This window comes from Mobula birostris, chromosome 20 (genome assembly GCF_030028105.1).
Source record: "Mobula birostris isolate sMobBir1 chromosome 20, sMobBir1.hap1, whole genome shotgun sequence".
Taxonomy (NCBI): Eukaryota; Metazoa; Chordata; class Chondrichthyes; order Myliobatiformes; family Myliobatidae; genus Mobula; species Mobula birostris.
In genome coordinates, this window is record NC_092389.1 from 46,488,856 (window position 1) to 46,513,436 (window position 24,581).

Below are 24,581 nucleotides of genomic sequence, written 5' to 3' on the forward strand. Positions count from 1 at the left end.
ATATCCAGCCCCACAGTGGGCCAGCAGACTTTTCCACCGAGAGCATCTCCATATGATGCCTGCTGTACCTTGTTTTGTCGAATAAAGAAGCTGCTTTCTATCTACCAGTAATTCTTTCAGATGATTTTATTCATACATGGATTATAGTCACTTGTTTTTTTATCATGAATATTTTATAAAAACATAAACCATCAAGGAAAAAACAAGATACTTATCTACCAAAATCTGTTATTTGACAACAATTTTTGTCAACGGACTACAATAGAATCCATAAAGGATTAAATTAGTAGTTTCTAGTTACTTTTGTGGAGAAAAGCTGTACTTTGTCGGATCATATTCATTCCAAAGTTGTTCAAATTCTTCTATAAATGCTTTCACAACATCAATGTCTTTAATTATGATTACATTCTCTTTATTTCTAAATATACCCTGGGCACTCCAGTTCAAAGATCCAGTTACAAGAATAGATCCATCAATCAGTGCGAATTTGTGGTGCATGTAGCTTGTGTCCTGATCATGTCGGACTTCTATACCTGTCAAGGCAAAACATAGTAGAATTAGGCCATTTTCCTCTTGTACCTAGTTTGTCACTCATTAAAATCATATCTATCTATTTATCTAATAATGTTATCTATATTTAACTAGATGCAGTGTGTGGAAGGACAGGCAGATGATAGTGCAAAATTGAAGTCAGTGGGATGAGTTAAAATGTATCAAGGGGCCAAAATCAAAAATGATGATGAACACAGGACTTATAGTTTAATGCACGCAACATACAGGTTAAGCTAGATGATCTTGTGGCACAGTAAGAGATAGACCGGTATATCAATGAAGTCATCACTGAGTCATGGCTGAAAAAAGATCGCAGTTAGGATACACATTTTACGGAAAGGGTAGGCAGAGGGGTTGGGTGACTACTGGTAAAAAAATAAAATCAAATCCTCAGGAGGAGGTAACATAGGATCAGAAGAGGTAGAATCCTTATGGGTAGTTAAGAAACTGCAAGGGTCAAAATACTCTGTGGGGATTATATACAGGCCTGCAAACAATAGCCAGGATGTGGGCTAGAAATTACAACTTGAGATAGAAAAGGCACACACACACACACACACACACACTATTTAGGGAGCTGAAGATAAAGGAACCCTTAAGGAGTCAGTGATCATGGTATGATACAATTCACTAGCAGTTTGAGGAGGAGAAACTAAAATTGCTTTTATTGTTATTGCACTGAATTTAGATAAAGGGAATAACAGAGGCATGAGAGAGGAGCTGGCTAAAGTTGATTGGATGGGGACACCATCAGGAATGCCAGCACAACAGCAATGGCTGGAGATTCTGAGGGAAATTCAGAAGGTACAGTAAGGATTACTCCCAAAAATGAAGAATTATTCCAAATGGCAGAATGACACAACCGTGGGCTGACAATGAAAGTCAAAGGGAACATAAAAGAAAAAGAGAGGGTATGTAAAATAGCAAAAACATTAGTGTGAAGGTAGAGGATTGGGAAGCTTTTTAAAAACCAACGGAAGGCAACTAAATAAAACCATAAGAGAAAAGATGAAATATGAAGGTAAGCTAGCCAATAATATTAAAGCAGGTATCAAAAATTTGTTTTCAGATCTACAAGGAGTAAAAGAGGTGAGTGTGGATATCGGACCTCTGGAAAATGATGCTGGAAAGGTAGTAATGGGGGACAAATAAATGGCAGACAAACTTAGAAGAGTATTTTGCATCAGTCTTCATTGTGAAAGATACTAGAATGCCAGAAACATGAGTGTCAAGGGGCAGAAGTGAGTGCCATTGCTATTACTTAGGAGAAGGTGCTTGGGAAGCTGAAAGGTCTGAAGGTTGATAAGTCACCTGGACTAGAAGGACAGCGCCTAAGAGTTCTGAAAGAAGTAGCTGAAGAGATTGTGAAGGCATTAGCAATGACCTTTCAAAAATCACTAGATTCTGGAATGGTTCCAGAGGACTGGAAAATTGCAAATGTCACTCCACTCTTTAAGAAGGAAGGGAGACAAAAGAAAGAAAATCATAGGCTAATTAGCCTGACTTCAATAGTTGCAAAGATGTTGGAGTCTATTCACAAACACAACAAAAATCTGCAGATGTTGAAAACCCAGCAACACACAAATTGTTGGAGGAACTCAGCAGGCCAGGCAGCATCTATGGAAAAGAATAAACAGTAGATGTTTCAAGCCATATCTTCGTCAGGACCTGCCAAAGAGTCTCGGCCCAAAATGTCGACTATACTCTTTTCCACAGATGCTGCCTGGCCTGAGTTCCCCCAGCATTTCTATGTGAGTTGTTTGGATTTCCAACATCTGCAGATTTTCTCTTGATTCTGTGTACGTTGTTGAATCTATTATTAAGGATGAGGTTTCAGGGTACACATGACAAAATAGGCCAATATCAGCATATCAGGGGAAATCTTGCCTGACAAATCTTTGAGGAAATTACAGGGCAGATAGACAAAGGACAATCAGTAGACATGGCATGTTGAGGTTTTAGAAGGCCTTTGTCTGACAAAGTGCTGCATATAAGGCTACTAACAAGATAAGAGCCCATGGTATTACAGGAAAGATACTAGCATAGATAGATGATTGGCTGACTGGCAGGAGGCAGAGATGGGAATAAAGGTGGCCTTTCCTGGTTGGCTGCCAGTGACTTGCGATGTTCCACAGGGGTCAGAGCTGGGACTGCTTTTTTTCACGTTATATGTCAATGATTTGGATGAAAGAATTGATGGCTTTTTGGCCAAGTTTGCGGACAATATGAAGATTTGCTGACACTGTAAGGAGGTACAGGAAGATGATCCTAGGAATGAAAGATTTAATAGATAAGGAGTGTTTGATAGCTCTGGGCATTTTCGCTGGAGTTTAGAAGTATGAGGGAGAAATCTCATTGAAACCTATTGAATATTGAAACACAAAGACAGAATGTGAAGAGGATGTTTCTTATAGTGGGGGATTCTAGGACCAGAGAATACAGCCTCAGAATAGAGCAGTGTTTCCCAAACTTTTTAGCCTAATACACCCCCCCCCCCCCCCCAAGCACCTTCATACTTGCGATCACCTCTCTCAGGGGCAATACACTTTCCGGCACCCCCATAATGTAAAAATATCAATGTGATCCTTGAGCTTGATGGTTTTTAGCAAGAGTTGAAATATCTGGTTCAAGTTGTGACAGCAAAAGCCTCAAGTCCCCATGTGTAATAATGTCCAAGCGGTTTCTGTTTGGGAGTACGTAGCTTACTGTACTGAAGCCTCCTTCAACAAGGTAGGGGGATGGAAATGTAATGAAGAGCAGGTTGGCTCTTCTCCAAAGACCAGGAAACTTTGTATGACTGCATAGCCGCATACCACAAAAGCCGACATTTTTGAAAATCATTTTTGCTTCCTCTTCATTCTGAACTTCAATAATTTCTTCCTGCAAGTTCTCTTCCTGTTCTTCCACCTTGCAAAGGAATGGGTTAATTACCCAGTCCAGGATTTCAAGATCATTCAAATCCTTGAACCGATTCTGAAAATCCTTCTTCAATGACCGCAGATGTAAGCAGTACTCTTGCAAATCACTGTCTGTGAAAGAGAGTGCCATGCTTTCCATGCAGAGAAACTGTGAGAACATTCTTCTCCCAATGTTTTTCTTACACATTTCCTATTTTCCAATAAAAGTGGACACTGCACTTTTTGCCTGAATTAAATTGAAATTCTCACCCTGCAGTTCATATTTAGAATGTTCATTTTATCATACAGATCAGCTAGGTATGCCACATCTCTACATAGAAGTTCAATCATATTTCCCATGCCCTTGTCAACTTTGAGCAAAAATTCAACCACAGTGTCAAAAAGATTAAAGAAACATTTTGAGCAGCAGGATTTAGACAGCCAACACACTTTAATATGAAGTATCAAGTGTGTATAAATTCTTCATCACTATCTTGGCATTATTGGTGAAATCTTCTGCTATTTAATGGATGACCTTCAATTTTGTTGATGGCAGATATTACAACAGTCATGCTTGAAAAAAGTCACTAGCTGAGGTTCTGGTTGTGAGACAATGGATTGCAAACAGACTTGGAATTTCTTTATTCATAAATGCCACTAAACCAGCATAGCAACCTGTCATATGTGGTGCTCTATCTGTTTCACAAGAGATCGCATTTCTAATCAGAATACTTTTATCCTCAATATATATTTTGAGCCTGTTGTAGATTGATTCTCCGTTGATATTTGTTTTTAGCATTATATAAAAGATAATCTCATCATAAATTTTTGACCATAGCCTGCCATACTACTCCCATTCATATACTTATCCAAATCCCCATTAAAAGTTGCAGCCAAACCCACTTCCATCACTTCTACTGGTAGCTCGTTCTTACTCACACCATCTTCCGAGTGGTTCCCCCTCAGGTTACCCTTAAAAACTTCATCTTTCACCCTTAGCCCAAGACATCTAGCTCTAGTCTCACCCAACCTCAGTCAAAAAAGCTTGCATGGATTTATCCTATCTGCACCTCTCAATTTTTATACAACTATCAAATCTCTGAGGGGATCCAGGAGTGCCCCTATTAACTGTTTGAAGAGAGACAGAGAGAGTCATTTATCCTTGATGGTTTGTTTGGAAAAGAGAGAGAGAGAGAGACGAAGATTGATGGTTGGACTGTCACGGGAGGTAGCTTTGGAGTTTTACTTTGGAGATAAAAGCTGAGCAGCTCATGGTGACCGACAGGACATTATTGATGTTACTTCCAAGGACTTGTTGCCTGCTTGTGCATTTCTTCACAGACAATGGAGGGAGGGACTCGCTAATGACAAATGATGCTCAGCACAGGGAAATAAATGGGAGGTCAGATGATACAGACCTCAGACACAGGATCGGGACACTGAATGCGCATTGTTGTGCCTGCAGAGAAAGTGGGTTTTGGAGGATCGATCAAGCGGATTGATCCAAGTGCTCTGCCAGTGAAAGTTCAAAGGCAACACCAGTGAGGAGTTGTCCATGTGTCCGACCCTGGCCTGGGTAGACAGCTCAACCACACCGAAGTACGGTCCCCTTTGTTGTTAAGTCACAGTCGGTGACTTGTGAAGGATTTCGGAGGATGACGAGAAAATTGACTGCAACAGCTCACCTGAAGACCCAACTCTCTCTCTCTCTCTCTTCCCCCCCCATCGCTATTCAACTACATACCACGAACTGAACTGAACTTTACTCAACATCGCAAGACTGTATCTTTTTACCCCTAGACTTAAAGAAGCTTGGATTTCATACATATTTTTCCACACTTACTGATTTACTTACATATACACACACACATATATATATATATATATATATATATATATATATATATATAAAAAAATTCTGGCTAACCTGTTTGATTTATCTTCACTTAGTTTACTGCATTGTGTAGTTATTAATAAATATTATTAGTTATTAGCAATACTAGACTCCAAAGTGGTTTCTATTTCTGCTGGTTTCTTTATTCCCATCACGGGGTACATGACATCTCCAATACTTCAAGGAATAAAGTCCTGACCAATACAACCTTTTCCTATAACTCAGGTTTGTCAAGTCCCAGCAACATCCTTGTAAATCTTGTCTGTACTCTGTCAATCTTATCGATATCATTCCTGTAGGTAGATGACCAGAGCTGCACATAATACTCTACAGTTGACCTCACCAACATCTTACACAACTTCAACGTAACAGCCCAACTCCTGTATTCTGTAGGCTGATTTATCAAGGCCAATGCTGCAGAAGCTTTCTTTATGACCCTATCTACCTGGGATGCCACTTTCAAGGAATCTGTAGGTTTAGGAATTAAGGATCATGCAGTGCTCTAAAGAGTTACAGAGAAGTCAAGGAGCTTAAGAACAAGAGAATGACTAATTAAAATAGGACCGATCGGGAATGAAAGAGGAAAATATATGCTTGTAAGAGGTTGGAGAGGTCTATAATAAATTCACTGTTCACCTACATTGAACATAGAACAAGCTGATTTGCTGAAACTTATCAATGTTAATAAAGAGGATGTTAAGGAAATTTTGAAAAACATTAGGATAAGTCAGTCCCTGGGCCAGATACGATATACCCCAGATTACTACGGGAAGTGAAATTGCTGGGCCTTTGGAGATTATCTTTGGAATTGGCCATAGTAGTAGATTCAGAAGAATGGTAGGTGGCAAATGTTAGTGCTTTGTTCAAGAAAGGCAACAGGGTTAACCCTGGTGATATAGACCAGTGAGTCTTACCCAAGTGGTGGGCAAGCTATTGAAGATTCTTAGAGCAAGGATTTACACACATTTGGAGAACCATACCCTGTACATATATTCACACACACACACCCACACAGGTACACGGGTCAGTTGGGGTAGCTGCATATTTGGGACAACTCTTAAGAAAGAAAAACTAATTGAGAAAGTAGCTGGGATTCCCTTTGTTTACCAGGACACCTTGCCACTTAATTGCAACAGGAGACTGGTGCCAAACGGTTTTTAACTAGTCTCAGTCACATGCAGTTGTGTGGCCATTAGATAACAATACTGTGCTTAAGAGTGGACAGTTTTTAAATAGATTCAGCTGCTTGTATTTGTGTCATGTCATCTGTTTGGTCCAATTCAAAGAGCGGTGACTTTTGATAATTCTGTTATTTTTTATTTTGACCCTTGCCAAGATGCTGTGAAAAGATTTGGCACTAGCTGAAAAAATTACCCTACTGGATCAAATTAAAAGCCATCCACCTAACACCATTCATCATCAGCTGGCAGAGGTAACTAGAGTGCTAAAATCTACAACTGCAGGCTTGATATATCTGCAAGATAAACTGCGAGAACAATGGACATTATGGGTGAGGGACAACAGGAAACATCTTAAAAACAAAAGTGTGAAGGCAAGGATTGAGATGTTTAAGAAGACCTCAATCAATGGTTTCCCATTGTAACTGGATGAGGTGGATGTGTCAGTGGGCCAATGTTTAAAACAAACGCAAGTCAGAGGAGCGAGCTAAGAAACTGGTGATGAAGATTTTAAAGCAACAGATGGTTGGTTGTCTCAATGCATATGTTGACACATTAAATTCAAAAAAGCAAATGGACAGAAAGATAGCTGTAAGTGCAAAAACATGGAAAAAATCATTAGATTCCCCAATTTGCTTCAAAGATTTTGTGCAGATGACATCTACAATCCTGATGAAACAGGTCTCTATTTTAATTGTGCCACACCAAACAGTTCCCTTGGCTACAAACATGCAACAACATCAGGTTCATAGAAACATATCAAAGAAAGAAATGTTCCATTATCTACGCTAGGTGTCTCAGCTGATTTTACTTAGTCAATCAAAAGAACACAGCAGGATGAATTCCATTGATAATACAGAGTTTTGTAGCACTGTAGTAGTATCACTTGTGTTCAAATTATTTTTCTGTATTTCATTTAAATAATTTGTTTTAAAAAATACCTTTTTAACTATTTTCATGAAACTTCGATTTAAAACCTTCGCTGTATATAAATGACTCAGATGAAAATGTAGATGGAGTGGGTGGGTTAGCAAATTTGCAGATATGAAGATTGGTAGTACTGTGGCTGGTGTAGATGACTGGCAAAGATATGGATTAATTACTGATATGGGTAGAGAAGTGTTGCACCTTGGGAGGCCAAATGTTAAAGGAAAAACCCTTTAACACTGTTGACAAGCAGTGGGATCTTTGGGTCCAACTTCATAGCTCCCAGAGATGGCTACACAGGTTGAAAGAGTGGTTAAGGTGGCAGATGAAATGCTTGCCTTTATTGTTCAAGGCATTGAGTTCAGAAGACAGAAACCTATGTTCCAGCTTTATAAAACTCTAGTTAAGTTGCATCTGGAGTATTGCACACAGTTCTAGCTGTCCCATTATTGGAATGACGTCAAGGCTTTGGAGAGGGTGCAGAATTTTACCAGGATGCTGCCTGGATTAGAGGGCATGTGTTATAATGAGAGGAGAGGCTGAAGGGAGATCTGCTTGAGGTTTTTAAGATCATGAGAGGCATAGACGGAGTAAACAAAATCCCTCTTCCAGCCTTGAAATGTCTAAAACGCATATAAGGTGAGATGGATTAATTTTAAAGGAGATATGAGGGGGAAAGTTTTTTTTAAAAAAAGTGGTGCGTGCCTGGAATGGTGGCAGAACAGATATGTTAGGGACTTAAGAGATTTTAAATAGGGACATGAATGTGAGGAAAATGAAAAGATATGGACATTGTGTAGGCCTAAAGGATTGTTGCAACTGGCCATTTCATTACTTAATATATTTAGTTCAGCACAACATTGTGAGTCAAAGGGCCTGTTGCTGTGCCATACTGTTCTACGATCAGCAGGTGGAATTACGACACTGTAGTCATTAGTGAGACTTGTTTGCAAGACTGGTAGCTCAATGATCTGAGTCTCTTATTTTAGACGTGATAAAAGGGGAAGTATTCAGCAGGAAGGGTTGGCATCACTGGCCAGGGAAAGTGTCACGGCAGTGCTGAAACTGGACAGCTCATCTACTGAGGCTACGTCCACACTAGGCCGCGTAAATCCGTAACCAAAGCTTTTTCTCTTCGTTTTGACCCTTCGTCCACACTGAAATGGTGTTTTCCTCCCCCGAAAACGGAGATTTTCAGAAACACTCTCCAGAGTGAATGAATCTAAAAACGCCTAATATCCCCGTAGTGTGTACGGTGTAACTGGCTATTTTTAAAACCGCTGTCATGACGTGCCGGAACAAATGGTGGCAGCAGAGCGATATTTCATTGTTTTCTTGAACACAACCTCCAACACCACAACAATATCTGACAATAGATGTGTAACAGCCTCATGTAACATTGTGTGGAAATACAAGATAACACTGATGTAGACATGTTTAATACATTTAATAAGTTGCTTTATTAATGTACTGCTGTGCAAACATTCAATAGATGCAATTGTCACTTTTGCCCAGTAACTCGTTTTATTGCACGTTAAATACAGCAAAATAATACACAAAAACATGGCAAAAGGAAAGGCAAACAAATGAGGTAACAGCAAACACAAGGAATTCTGCAGATACTGAAAATTCAAGCAACACACATCAAAGTTGGTGGTGAACACAGCAGGCCAGGCAGCATCTCTAGGTACAGTCGATGTTTCGGGCAAGACCCTTCGTCAGGACTAACTTACGAAGGGTCTCGGCCCAAAACGTCGACTGTACCTCTTCCTAGAGATGCCGCCTGGCCTGCTGCGTTCACCAGCAACTTTCATGTGTGTTGCTTGAGGTAACAGCAAATTTCACTTTTGCCCAGCAACAAGCCTTATTGCATTTAGTTGTAGTTGTCGCCCCTTTCATCAGCGAAGAGACTATGGTTGTAGGAAATGTTTCTGAACAAATGTGCACCAGTCTTTCGTTTGGAATTTCCTTTTAAGTTTTTCTAGTCTGTAACTGGACAAACACGCACCAAGTATACCGTTTCCTCTTTGCTTGTTTTCTGTGTGTCCTGCACATGCCCAGTAGGAGTTTCGCCCAAATACCCATTTTAATGTGAATGGAGGTATTTTCAAAAATGCCTGGTGTGGACGCCTATCGTTTTTATGCGAAACCGGCGTTTTCAAAATTATCCGGTCTAGTGTGGACGTAGTCTGTTACTGTGAATAGCTAAGTGAGTAAAAGATGACCTGATTTCCAAAAGGCATAAAGTTAAAGATGATGCATTACTTTACTATTTTAAGATTACTTTTTTATTTCAAAATAACAAAAAAGGAAAAGGGCCTGAAGCAAAAGTTTGGGCACCCTGCATGGTCAGTACTTAGTAACACCCCCTTTGGCAAGTATCACAGCTTATAAATGCTTTCTGTAGCCAGCTAAGAGTCTTTCAATTTTTGTTTGGGGGATTTTCGCCTATTCTTCCTTGCAAAAGGCTTCTAGTTCTGTAAGATTCTTGGGCCATCTTGCACACACTGCTCTTTTGAGGTCTATCCACAGATTTTCGATGATGTTTAGGTCGGGGGACTGTGAGGACCATGGCAAAACCTTCAGCTTGCACCTCTTGAGGTAGTCCATTGAGTCCATTTTGAGGTGTGTTTAGGATCATTATCCTGTTGTAGAAGCCATCCTCTTTCCACCTCCAACTTTTTTTTTTAAAAAAAAACAGACAGTGTGATGCTTGCTTCCAGAATTTGCTGGTATTTAATTGAATTCATTCTTCCCTCTACCGGTGAAATGCTCCCCGTGCCACTGGCTGCAACACAAGCCCAAAGCATGATTGATCCACCCCCGTGTTTAACAGTTGGAGAGGTGTTCATTTCAGGAAATTCTGCACTTTTTTTCTACAAACATACCTTTGCTCATTGTGGCCAAAAAGTTCTATTTTAACTTCATCAGGCTTGTTTAGTTGTTCCTTTGCAAACTTCTGATGCTGAATTTTGTGGTGAGGACGCAGGAAAGGTTTTCTTTTGATGACTCTTCCACGAAGGTCATATTTGTGCATGTGTCGCGGCACAGTAGAACAGTGCACCACCACTCCAGAGTCTTCTAAATCTTCCTGAAGGTCTTTTGCAGTCAAACGGGGTTTTTGATTTGCCTTTCTAGCAATCCTACGAGCAGCTCTCTCGTAAAGTTTTCTAGGTCTTCCAGACCTCAATTTGACTTCCACCGTTCCTGTTAACTGCCATTTCTTAATTACATTACGAACTGAGGAAACAGCTACCTGAAAACGCTTTGCTATCTTCTTATAGCCTTCTCCTACTTTGTGGGCATCATTTATTTATATCTTCAGAGTGCTAGGCAGCTGCTTAGAGGAGTCCATGGCTGCTGATTGTTGGGACAAGGTTTGAGTCAGGGTATTTATAAAGCTCTGAAATTTGCATCACCTGGCCTTTCCTAACAATGATTGTGAACAAGCCATAGCCCTAACAAGCTAATTAAGGTCTGAGACCTTGGTAAAAGTTATCTGAGAGCTCAAATCTCTTGGGGTGCCCAAACTTTTGCATGGTACACCTTTCCTTTTTTTCACTCTAAAATTGTACAAAACACTAATCTTGCTTAAAACGTTGAAAGGAATGTTTCATCTTTAACTTTTGGAGATCAGTTCATCTTCTACTCACTTAACTATTCACAGTAACAGAAATTTTGACCAGGGGTGCCCAAACTTTTGCATGCCACTGTATGTGCATTGTGATGGGTTGTTTTCTGGCAAAGGGATACTTTGGGAGGCCCTCAAAAGTGAAATGAGTGCACAGAGTTCCTATATTCCTGTTTTAATAAGACACAACGCTAACAAGAGAGGCGAGAATAGATATCAGATCAATGGAAAATGATGCTGGAGAGCTATTAATGGGGAACAAGGAAATGGTAGACAAACTGAATAATTATTTTGCAACAGTCTTCACTGTAGTATGCTGGAGGTTCAAGTGTGTCAGGGGACAGAAATAAGTGAAGTTGCCATTGCTAGAGTGCGTGCTTGGGAAACTGAAAGGTCTGAAGGTAGATAAGTCACTTGGACCAGATGGTGTACATCCAAGGGTTCTGAAAGAGGCAGCTGAAGAGATTGTGAAGGTACTAGAATGACCTTTCAAAAGCCAATGGATTTGGGCATGGTTCAGGAGGACTGAAACATTGCAAATGTCACTCCACTTTTTAAGAAGGGAGAAAGGCAGAAGAAAAGAAATTATAGGCCAGTAAGTCTGACCTCAGTGGTTGAGAAGATGTTGGAGTCAATTGTTAAGGATCTGGTTTTGGGGTACTTGGAGGCACATGATAAAAATCGGCTACAGACAACATAGTTTTCTTAACAAAAAATCTTGCCTGACAAATGTTAGAATTCTTTGAAGAAATAAGCAGGATAGACGAAGGAGAATCATTGGATGTTGTGTACTTGGATTTTTAGAGAACCTTTGACAAAGTGGCATACATGAGGCTGCTTAACAAGTTACAAGCCCACAGTATTACAGAAAAGATACTATCATGCATAGAGCATTGGCTAATTGGTAGGAGGCAAACAGTGGAATAAAGGGAGCCTTTTCTGGTCGGCTGCCTGTGACTAGTGGTGTTCAAACAGAGGTCTGTATTGGGAGTGCTTCTTTTCACGTTATATGGCAATAACTTAGATGACAAGATTGATGGCTTTTGGGCCAAGTTTGCGGACGATACGAAGATATGTGGAGGGGCAGGTAGTGCTGAAGCAGAAGTGCTACAGAAGGGCTTAGACAGGTTAGGAGAATGGGCAAAGAAGTGGCAGATGGAATAGTGTTGGGTTTGGTCATGCACTTTGGTAGAAGTAAAAGCCTAGACTATTTTCTAAATGGGGCAAAAATTCAAAGAAATCTGAGGTGCAAGGGGACGAGCGAGCCCTCATGCAGGATTCCCTAAAGGTTAATTTGCAGGTTGAGTCTGTGGTAAGGAAGGCAAGTCCAACGTTAGCATTCATCTCGAGAGGACTAGAATATAACAGCAAGGATGTACTATTGAGGCTTTATAAGGCAGCAGTGAGCCCTAACTTGGAATATTATGATCAATTTTGAGCCCCTGAATAATAAAGGTTGTGTTGACATTGGAGAGGAGACAGAAGGTTCACAAAAATGACTCCAGAACTGAGGGATGCTTGTTGGCTCTGGACTTATACTCACTGGAATTCAGAAGCGTCGGGGAAATCTCATTGAATGTTGAAAGGTACTGAAAGGCTTTGACAGTGGGTGTGGAGAGGATGCTTCCTATGGTGGGGAAGTATAAGACCAGAGGACACAATCTCAGAATAAAGGGACGTCCATTTAGAACAGAGATGAGGAGGAATTTCTTTAGCCAGAGATGGTGAATCTGTATAATTCACTGCCACAGGCAGCCGTGGAGGCCAAGTCATTGGGCATATTTAAAACAGAGATTGATAGATTCTCGATTAGTCAGGGCATGAAGGGATATGGGGAGAAGGCAGGAAATTGGGGAAGATAGATGGATAGACATACTTTATTGATCCCGAGGGAAATTGGGTTTCGTTACAGCTGCACCAAGAATAGAGCATAAATATAGCAATACAAAAACCACAAACAATCAAACAAACAACAATATGCAAACTATGCCAGATGGAAATAAGTCCAGGACCAGTCTATTGGCTCAGGGTGTCTGACCCTCCACTGGAGGAGCTGCAAAGTTTGATGGCCACAGGCAGGAACAACCTCCCCTGATGCCCAGTGTTGTATCGAATATGGCTGGAGTCCAACAGCAAAAAGTTCAATATCCGGGCTACAAACAGGTTCCTCAATTGTAATATGACCCGGATTGCACCATCCGTTGTTAACCAGAACAGCAAGCCCCAACTCCTTTACGCTTACCGCTCTCAGTGCACTTCCAGTCAACCCAAAGAGGAGGAAAATTAATCAGCCACAACGAAATGGCAGAGCAAACTTGATGGGCCAAATGGCCAAATTCTGCTCCTATAACTTGTGGTCTTATAACAAGTTAGGGAAAAATCTTTGAGAAATATTGAAGCCCTGGTTAAGAAGGGGGACTGCACAGCAGAAAAAGGCAGCAAGGAACAAATGAGGTGCTTGAGGAGTGTATGAAATGCAAGAGAACACTTGAGAGAAATCAGAAGGGCTAAAAAAAATGCATGAGGTTACTCTGGCAGAAAAGGTGAAAGAGAATCCTAAGGGATTCTAGGGATATATTAAGGGCAAAAAGATAGCAAGAGATAAAATTAGTCCACTTGAAGATCAGCGTGATCACCTATGCATGGAGCTGAGAGAGATGGAGGAGATCTTGCGGAGAACTTTTGCATCCGTATCCATTCAGCAGATGGACACAGAGTCTATTGAACCAAGTCATAACAGCACTAAAGTCATGGACCATATACAGATTACAGAGAATGTACTGCTTGCTTTCTTGAAGTAAATTAGGGTGGGTAAGTCCCAAAGGCCTGACAAGGTGTCCTTTTCAGACCTCGTGGGAGGCTAGAGTAAAAAATGTTGGGGCCATCGCAGAGGTATTTAAAACATCTTCAGCCACAGGCGAGGGGCCAGAATACCGGAATATAGCTAATATTATCATATACTGATCAACCTCCGGGTGAAAATGTTACCCCTCAAGTTCCTCTCTTCCTCCTCACATTGAACCTTGATTCTGCAACCCTAGAAAAGGCTACACATTGATCCTATTTATATCCACCGGTTTTTTTATAGCTCTGAGATCACCCCTCGTTTTCCAGCTCTCCAATGAAAACAGCCCCAATGTGCTCGGCCTCTCTCTGTAACTCAGCCCAAGTCACAGCAATATCCTTGTAAATTGCTGCTGCATACTTTCCAGCTTAATGGAATCTTTCCTGTAGTAGTGTGACGAAAATAACCCGCATGCATGTAATTGTGCAGTGAATTTTCCAGTAATTATGGTACAGTTGCTACTGTATTTTTCTAGAAACTTGTTAGTTTTTAGCAACAGTCATCACGCTGCACAAATCCGGCTACTTTATAGGTTAATTGTAATCAATGCAATTTTATCTGAGTATGAGAAGACGACTACTTTTTAGTCTGGTCTTTTCTTGTTCGCTCAACACTTCACCTTGTTCTTCTTTACTCTTTTAATAGCAGATAAAACAATCATAAGCAAAAGCTTTATGCCTAGTTCTTGAATTCTGAAAAACCTTTGTATTTCAAAAGCATCAGGGTCCAACACCTTGACGTAGTTGGCAGGAATGGTTGCACAGATTTAAGGACATTGAAGGATCCCAGATGAAGGGAAAAGCTTTACTGTATATATTTAACAGGAGATAGGACCTTCCTCCTTACTTTTCTATTCAGCATAGAAATTGTCTAGTTCTAGCTGCAATTCGCCATCTAAAGGGTTAAGAGGGAAGAAAAACTATACTTTGCTCTCTTTTGGTAAAGTTAAATGTGCATAAAATGAAATTTGGTTGCAATCTAGTGATAAAAACCAGAACAAATTAAGTGTTCTGCATGACAAAAATTGGTACAAGTTGAAGTATCCATAATATTAAAAAAGTACAAGCCGGTGGAGTAGCAGTAAAATTAGTATCATCAAATTGTACAAGTTGAAGGTAAAAGCAAGCAAAATTAAATGTTCTGCACAATAAAATTAAGGCTATGACTAAAGTAGTGAAATCCACTACAGAAAAAGAGGGAACTGAACCCCTTTACATGTGAACAGATGGCTGAGGGTTTGGGTACTTACCTGAATAAAGTATTTCTATTTGACCAGACTAATAAAGAAATTAGAGCAATGTTTTCAGTGTTGAATCTAATGAAATTTGGCTGCTAGACAACATTAAAAGGGCATGGGGTAAGATCTAGAGAATGCCTGAAGGAAAGGAAAAAACATTAGCAATCGTATCACAGTTAAAGAAACTGAATGTGCTGAGTTAGAAAATCAAGTGCATTGGAATGAGTTCAAGCTAAGTCTGAAGATCAAATATGTGGGTTGAAATGTTTACAGACAAGTGATAAAGGAAAAGGAAAACTGGGATAAACTACAAAAACAGGATAAGACAGTACAAGTTATAAAGAGCAAATGTCTACATTAGCTAAGCGAGCAAACAACAGAACCAGTGTAATCAGACTTAAATACAGACACTCAAGGACAAACTGAACTAATACAAGAAAACCCAGCAGGGCTCTCAAGTGGATGGTCCCACCAGTGGCAGTCCTCCCTCAGGATAGCAGCACCACCATCTGACCTCAGGAATTACGCAAGGCACATGTCAAACTACAGTGACCCCTAGTGGTTCATCTGAGGATGGCAATGATGGAACAATAGGATGTTGGCAGCCATGTGACAAACTCCAAATAAAGACTAAAGAAGTGAAGACACGCAGATCTGGAGATGAGCTCCATGAAAGGAGACAGATGGTTTTTCATCACCCACCTGAAACGGAAAAGATTGATAAATGGTCAAATAATCTACCATTCTTGAGGCACCTAATATCATCATCCAATGAACAGGTCCAGTGAGTCCAGCTACACTATTGTCATTGGGCATGGAGGACTATGATGATATTACAATAACATGCCACGGTGATGCAAATCATTACAGAAAAATGCCTCTATTAGACCCATGGCTGATTCAACACACATAGCTCCTCAATGATTAAGGAGGAGTCTGAAAGGTTGGATGGGCTATGGTTTCATCAGAAAGCACGACTCCTGGTATTGCTGCACAACAGGCAGAATTGAAAGCCCTGACTGAATCCTGTAAGATGGCAGAAGGAAGATCAGCTAACATCTACATGGATTCACAATATACTTTTGGAGTTGTTCACAACTTTGGAAACTTATAGAAGTAAAGGGGATTTCTTATGGCTGCAGAAACCCAATCAAGCATGACGAGCTAGTAAAGAACTAATGTATGTTATACAACTGCCATCAGAGGTGGCTGATTTAAAATGTTAAAGCCACTCCAAAAGGAATACAATGGAAAGTTATGGAAATGTACTCACAGACAAAATTGCAAAAAAGCGAGCCTGGGAAGGGATAAAAGTAGTAAAAGAAACCAAAGAATTAGAAGTACAGAAAGCAAATGAAGTGAACCAACAGAAAAGTTACGGAAACAAATTTGAATTATCACATACTGTACAATTTATTAAAGATTCGAACTCAGCACTCTACAAAAGTGGTTATGGATGGAGAATGGTTGGAAATTATACAGTGATTATGACACTAGTTACAGACTAGTAGGTCCAACTACATTGCTTCCTTATCTGGCATAGCAAATACACGCTTCAGAACACACTGGAGTGGACAAGATGCTCAGATGCTCCCAGTGGTGGTGGAATCCAAAGTTTAGAGCAGGGCACAAAGGGATACAGGGAAGAGGCAAGAGATTGGGCTGAGAGGAAAATGAATCAGTCATGATGGAATGCCAGAGCAGACTGAACAGGCCAAATGGGAGGCTGGAAGTTGAGACAGAATGCCATTAGGGTCTGTAGAGAGACAGCAGTACATGTACCCCAAACTGTAGTCCAATTCTGCTTATTTATTTGGCGATAAGCATGGAACAGGCCCTTCCAGCCCAACAAACCACACCGCCGAGTAACCCACCTATTTAACTGTGGCCTTGTCATAGAAACATAGAAAATAGGTGCAGGAGTAGGCCATTCCACCCTTCGAGCCTGAACCGCCATTCAGTATGATCATGGCTGATCATCCAACTCAGAACCCTGTACCTGCCTTCTCTCCATACCCCCTGATCCCTTTAGCCACAAGGGCCATATCTAATTCCCTCTTAAATATAGCCAATGAACTGGCCTCAACTGTTTCCTGTGGCAGAGAATTCCACAGATTCACCACTCTCTGTGTGAAGAAGTTTTTCCTCATCTCGGTCCTAAAAGGCTTCCCCTTTATCCTCAAACTGTGACCCCTCGTTCTGGACTTCCCCAACATCGGGAACAATCTTCCTGCATCTAGCCTGTCCAATCCCTTTAGGATTTTATACGTTTCAATCAGATCCCCCCTCAATCTTCTAAATTCCAGTGAGTATAAGCCTACTCGTAGGATATTTGTCCTAGCCTAGTCATAGGACAATTTACAATGACTAATTAACCTATTAACCAGTAAGTCTTTGGAATGTGGGAGAAAACTGGGGCACCCGGGCGAAACCCTCGTTCCACAGGGAGAAGATAAAAATCCATTACAGATGGTGTGGGAATTAAACTCCAAACTCTGAAGCCCTGAGCCGTAATATCGTCATGCTAACCACTACACTGCCATGGCACCCCAATGTTCCTAGGTTTTATCTATCCTTTTCCATGAAGACGGAGGAAATTTGTTCAATTTCACTTTCATTTTCTTATTCCTCAAAGTATATTAGCCTTTGCCAACATTTTAACTTTTGGTAATATTTCCTTCTTATACATCAACTGAAGTTTTTTTTTGCCTTATTTCATTGCTCACACTCTGTTTTCTGTTTCTTTATAGATACATTGGTCCCAATTTACCAAATTAGTCTTGCTACTGTGTGACATTGATGGTTCTAGCCTCATCATAAGGTCAGAGAAACACAGCATTGAAACAGGGTCTTCAGCTACTGGGTCCGTGGTAATCCTCAAGCACCCATTTCAACACAATTCTATTCCAACCCATTTTTATTTTCCTCTTCCCTCCCCATTCTCCTACCTTTCCCCCCCACAAATTATACTGCACATTTATAAAGTAGGGACAATAACTTACCAATCTACATATTTCATTTGAGATGTAGGAGAAAATACCATAATTCCTCCAGTCTAAAATTTTTGATAGCTGTCTTGACAGCGACAGCTAGATCAATTATTGTTTCATCTGACTGTTCTGAAAACGCACATTAACAATTTATAAATTAGCTACTGATAATTTACTGTCGTAACTTTTAATGCAATTTCCCTATCTAGCAGAGTCAACTCATACTTCAGTGATTTTCCTACAATCTGATATATAGCCCTGATTTCAAGTTAAATTATATCACTTATGATTTCAAATTCTCTTCACAGCCTCTCTGTTGGCTCCCAAGAAAGGTATGATGCACTGTGCAGTTATGTTTAAATTGCCAAATATTTTTAAATATCAAATAAGTTAAATGATTTTGCACATTAATTTACCTCCACTTAAGTATGGACCTTTGCTACTTCACATGCCAATGGGTTTCTTGGCAAAAAAGGATGAAGAACGTACTGGTCCTTATGGAATGAAAATTGCCTCATTTGCATCAGTAAAATATTTGCAGAATTGATGGTTGCACATTGATGCCCATAGTTACATAGTGTTTTAGTTATTTTATTAATATTGTAGACCATTAAACAACTAATAAAGAATGCTTCAGAAGGGGCAAGCATTTCCAAATGCAGTCAGTTTTTTTTTGTATGGAGACACTTAAGTTAATGAGCACAATAAATATAGAGCTGTGAGCTAGACAGCCAGTCTTTGGTACCCAATCAGAGCTCCTGAGAGGGAGACTAGAGGACCGGCAGTCTGGATGGTAAAGTACACTCAAAGTGGACAAGGATTGAGGAGAGGGCCACTGACAGGGCAAGAGTGCAGGGACAGGAGTTGAGTCACCAATGAGTTGTAGGAAGTGAGGTGGGGTCAGCAAAAGGAACATGAGAAAGGTGAAAAGTAGGAAGGGATAACATAGGTGAAGTTGTGGGTTGTAGAACAGGGAGCTGAATGTGGATATTCAGAAGGAAGTGAGTGTGCCTCCTACAGTGAGTCAAGCTGGAATTGCAGGGATGGTCTCTTCAACCTGAGTGGGACACTTCTAGTCACACCTCTCTGAACTCCCTTCACCCCCGAGAAAGGTATCCTAGACCTCTCTCATGCAGTTCCCATGAGCCGTCCGGCACAGCAGTGCTCTAAAGAGTCGGTGAATATAGGATTTTAAATCTAACCAAGAATACTGCAAAACTATGAAGGCCAGGCGGTTGTAGTAAATTAGGACATTTACAGAAATAACACATCACTTGTAAAAAATTCCTTTAAGGCACAAAAAAAGCACAAACATACAAGAGAAGAAAATCTTTAAATCAAAGGAAAAGGCAAGCAAAGTTACCAGAAATGGCAAGCGGTAATGGATTGGGATCTTTTATCCTGATTATTTTAGTGGCTCTAAATTTTAGTAGACCCCAGTTGCTCCTGCTAGCTATTTCACTTCTAAAGTATAGAAATTCAGCTTTTATGCTTCTCAATAGTTTACTCTCATTTTGTCTTAGTTTTCCTTCTCAATACCCTTGACACCTTTTACCAAATTGCACACTTTTCCTGGCACGGTTAGCGGGGCACTATGACAACTTGGGGCCATACAGAATTTGGAGTTCTATTCTGGCAAGGAGTCAGTACGTCCTCCTCATGGCATGTGTGGGCTTTCCCCGGTTTCCTCCCAGGCTAGGTTAACTGGCCACTGTAAAAACTGTCCTGTGATTAGGTTGGAGTTAGGGTTGTGTGGTTGCTGTGGCGGCATGTCTGGAAGGGCCTACTCCATCCACCCTGTATCGCTAAATAAATCATACTTGCATTTTTATGGCAACTGTGCATGTCTTTTCCCTAACATTTGGTACCAACTGCAATTTCTCTTGTAATCCACGGCTGCACCACTTTTCCAGTTATGTCTCTGTGCCTAAGGAACTTACTTGCTGTGAATTCTGTATTTCTTTAAATGCTAGCCATCAACACACCCTCTCACAGAGCTCCCTAGGCCTCCTGTCCCATGACCCTCTCATATCCCTTTTGCCAACCACCTGTCCAGCTCTTGGTCCCCCTCCTGTCTTCTCCTATCATTTTGGATCTCCCCCTCCCATTTTCAAATCTCTTACTAGCTCTTCTCTCAGTTAGTCCTGACGAAGGGTCTCGGCCTGAAACATCGACTGTACCTCTTCCTAGAGATGCTGCCTGGCCTGCTGCATTCACCAGCATTTTTTGTGTGTGTTGCTCTGGCACAGCTTCCAGCCAACAAACCCCAAACCTTTAAAGTCTCCCCATTAAACATACCATTAACGTGCTTATTTATACCAAGCACATTTCAAATACATAATGAGACCCATGAATAATTCCACAAATGTTTTCTATCTTCTGCTGATTCTTGGCACCACTCAATTGAATTGTAATTTGCTACGAGGATCTACCAGTTTTTTTTAAAACTCCTGTACTGTTCAATCACATTGTATTAGCATTAAAGCAAAGAACAGCAAACTGCTGGAAGAACAGAGCAGGTAGAGAACAGGGCAGTGTTGGCGCGCTCAGTGGGGTGGAAGGAATTGTCGACATTTCAAGTGAAGAGCCTGTATCACGGGGCTTCAGATATGCCAGACCATTAGCTCAATTCCACCTGCAGTCTTTTGTACTTCCATTTTCGTGCCGTCTGTTTGTTTTCATACATTGAGCACCTCGCAACGTGGTTTAGCTGCCAGCGAAGCAGATGAAGGTTAGGCCAAGCATTCGCTGCGTGCAGGTGGAGCAGGCAAACCACGTTGGGGTTGGAGTGCAGAGAGTGGGGTGCTGCAGGATATGGGCTGGGGAGTTGCATATGGAGACAGTGACGCAAACTGGCCATTATCACTCACCTGCCTTCCGGAATTTGCCCACCTGGGAGCCAGCCAGTGCCATGTAGTCGGAGTCGGTGACAACACGGACCCGCACCCCGCGGCTGTACACGGCGAGCACCACGCTGGCCAGGTCGAAGCTGGAGATGCTGAACACACAGACGTCGAGCGAGCGGCCTGCGCCCAGCAGCAGGCGGGCCAGGCTACTCAGCGCGCTTTCCCCATGCGGCAGCCTGCAATCGCAGCGTCTGGGACTCCACAGCAGCGGCCGCACGCAGGTGAGCGGTGCCGGGAAAAACAGCACCTTGGGCTTTTGCTCACGACACTTCCTCACGTAACGGAGCAGGTAATAGAATCCTTCGGCTGTCAACAGAGCGCCGGTAAACACGGCCAGGCTCCGCCATGCCAACACGCTCCAGCACATCCTCGCAACGGCTTCTCCCAACCGAGCGCACCACGTGCCACGCACGCGCACCGCCACTGCCCGCCCGCCCGCGGGGCTGCGAGCTTTGCCCAACGGCTTTGCCCAACGGCTTCGCCCAACGGCTTCTCCCAACCGAGCGCAGCACGTGCCGTGCACGCGCACCGACACTGCCCGCCCGCCCGCCCGCACGCCCGCACGCGGGGCTGCGAGCTTTGCCCAACGGCTTCTCCCAACCGAGCGCAGCACATGCCGCGCACGCGCACTGACACCGCCCGCACGCGGGGCTGCGAGCTTTGCCCAATGGCTTCTCCCAACCGAGCGCAGCACGTGCCGCGCACGCGCACCGACACTGCCCGCCCGCCCGCACGCGGGGCTGCGAGCTTTGCCCAACGGCTTCTCCCAACCGAGCGCAGCACGTGCCGCGCACGCGCACCGACACTGCCCGCCCGCCCGCACGCGGGGCTGCGAGCTTTTCCCTCTCCCATGTGTGTAACCTTGCGGAACTGATGCTAATACAGCGGTGGAATTATATTTTAGAAAATACAGCCGATACAGTGTTTGATCAGAGCAGATTTCGGAAGTGTGGAATGACTTTGGATTCAGTTTTATGTTTGGAAGATGATATTAGGAAAATATGGATAACTAAAGTTGTAATAGCAGCATTTTTGATATTGATAAAGCATATCATGTGTTATGGAGGGGAGGTTTTTTACTTAAATTAGAGAAATTAGGAGTGAGAGGAAGGCTATAATTTTTACTTTTTTTTATTTGGATGTTCTATACAGGTCAGGGTAAATAAGCTATGTTCGGGATTCTATGAGATAGAGAACGGGACCCCACAAGGCAGTTAATAATAAGGTCGAAGAGAGGGCAAGTAGATGGGTTTTAAGCTTTCAGGAGCTAAAACACAAGTTATGTGTTACGAAGAAGAGCAATAGACCTGCAATTGATTTGAAAGTACAGTATATGGTCAAACTCCTGAAGAAATGTAGTGCTAAGATTTCTCAGCATGTGGCTGGATAATTAGCTGATATGGCAGCGCCATAACAGTAAAACAACTGATAAATGAAAAGGAGCATTAAATATCCTTGGGCATCTATGTGGGTTTTTTTTTCAGGTGCGACACTAAAATCTTTGTTGACCATTTATATTTGTTTAATTTGTTCTGTTCTTGATTCAGGCTGTGTGGCTTATGGGTCGGCTTCATCTTCGCATTTCAAATGTTTGGATGTGATACAAGCACAGGCTTTAAGTTTGTGTTGTGATGCAGTAAGGTTGTTTCCTGTTTCAGCTTTACTGGTTGAAATGGGACAAATACCCTTACAGTAGCAGAGGTTAGCTAGATAGGTAAATACTTTATTGATCCCAAATAAAATTACAGTGTCACAGTTGCATTACAAGTGCACAGATATAAATATTAGAAGAGAAGTAGGAAGAATACAAAATAATTTACCACAAACATTCTAACAGGAGGGAGTGTCATCACTTCCCCTGCTATAGATTGACTCATAGAGCCTAATAGCCGAGGGTAAGAATGGCTTCATATATCGCTCTTTGGAGCAGCGCAGTTGAAGCTGGTGTTAACATAATGGATTAATTTGAGGGTGCAGAGAAATGATTACCCTGTCAAAAGTGTGTTGGAAGACTTTTGGGAAAATCACATGGAGAGTGTTTTTAATTTTGGGTGGCTAGGTTCTATGGAGCCATGAGGGAGTAGCTGGCCAAAGTTCAATGGAACAATACCCTAGCAGGGATGACAGTGGAACAGCAATGGCAAGTGTTTCTGGGAATAATGCGGAAGGAGCAGGATCAGTTCATTCCAAAGAGGAAGAAAGATCCTAAGGGGAGTAAGGGGAGGCCGTGGCTGACAAGGGAAGTAATGGACAGTGTAAAAATAAAAGAGAAGAAGTATGACATAGCAAAGACGAGTGGGAAGCCGGAGGATTGGGAAACTTTTAAAGAGGAACAGAAGGTAACTAAAACGGCAATATGCAGAGAAAAAATGAGGTACGAAGGTAAACTAGCCAAGAATATAAAGGAGGATAGTAAAAGCTTCTTTAGGTATATGAAATGGAAAAAATAGTTAAGACCAAAATTGGGCCCTTGCAGACAAGCGGGTGAATTTATTATGGGGAACAAGGAAATGGCAGACGAATTGAACAGGTACTTTGGATCTGTCTTCACTGGGGAAGACACAAACAATCTCCCAGATATAATAGTGGCCAAAGGACCTAGGGTAATGGATGAATTGAAGGAAATTTATATTAGGCAGGAAATGGTGTTGGACAGGATGTTGGGTCTGAAGGCTGATAAGTCCCTGGGACCTGATGGTCTGCATCCCAGGGTACTTAAGGAGGTGGCCTTAGAAATCGTGGACGCATTGGTAATCATTTTCCAATGTTCTATAGATTCAGGATCAGTTCCTGTGGATTACAGGGTGGCTAATGTTGTCCCTCTCTTCAAGAAGGGAGGAAGAGAGAAAACAGGGAATTATAGACCGGTTAGCCTGACGTCAGTGGTGGGAAAGGTGCTGGAGTCAATTATAAAAGATGAAATTACGACACATCTGGATAGCAGTAACAGGATCGGTCCGAGTCAGCATGGATTTACAAAGGGGAAATCTGGAATTTTTTGAGGATGTAACTATGAAAATGGACAAGGGAGAGCCAGTGGATGTTGTGTACCTGGACTTTCAGAAAGCCTTTGATAAAGTCTCACATAGGAGATTAGTGGGCAAAATTAGGGCACATGGTATTGGGGGCAGAGTACTGACATGGATTGAAAATTGGCTGGCTGACAGAAAACAAAGAGTAGCGATTAACGGGTCCCTTTCGGAATGGCAGGCGGTGACCAGTGGGGTACCGCAGGGTTCAGTGCTGGGACCGCAGCTGTTTACAATATATATTAATGATTTAGATGAGGGAATTAAAAGTAACATTAGCAAATTTGCTGATGACACAAAGGTGGGTGGCAGTGTGAAATGTGAGGAGGATGTTATGAGAATGCAGGGTGACTTGGACAGGCTGGGTGAGTGGGCAGATGCAGTTTAATGTGGATAATTGTGAGGTTATCCACTTTGGTGGTAAGAACGGGAAGGCAGATTATTATCTAAATGGAGTCAAGTTAGGAAAAGGGGAAGCACAACGAGATCTAGGTG

At 41.8% G+C, this 24,581-nt stretch overlaps 1 protein-coding gene across 1 annotated transcript; it reads right to left on the reverse strand.

Moving 5' to 3' along the window:
- Positions 1-297: 297 nt before the first annotated feature.
- LOC140184964 (mitochondrial cardiolipin hydrolase-like) lies at positions 298-21,424 on the reverse strand. Its single transcript, XM_072238206.1, has 2 exons — positions 21,022-21,424; positions 298-533 (listed from the first exon to the last, which is right to left on the reverse strand). Exons 1-2 carry the CDS (start codon positions 21,422-21,424, stop codon positions 298-300), a joined length of 639 nt encoding a protein of 212 aa, XP_072094307.1.
- Positions 21,425-24,581: the final 3,157 nt, after the last annotated feature.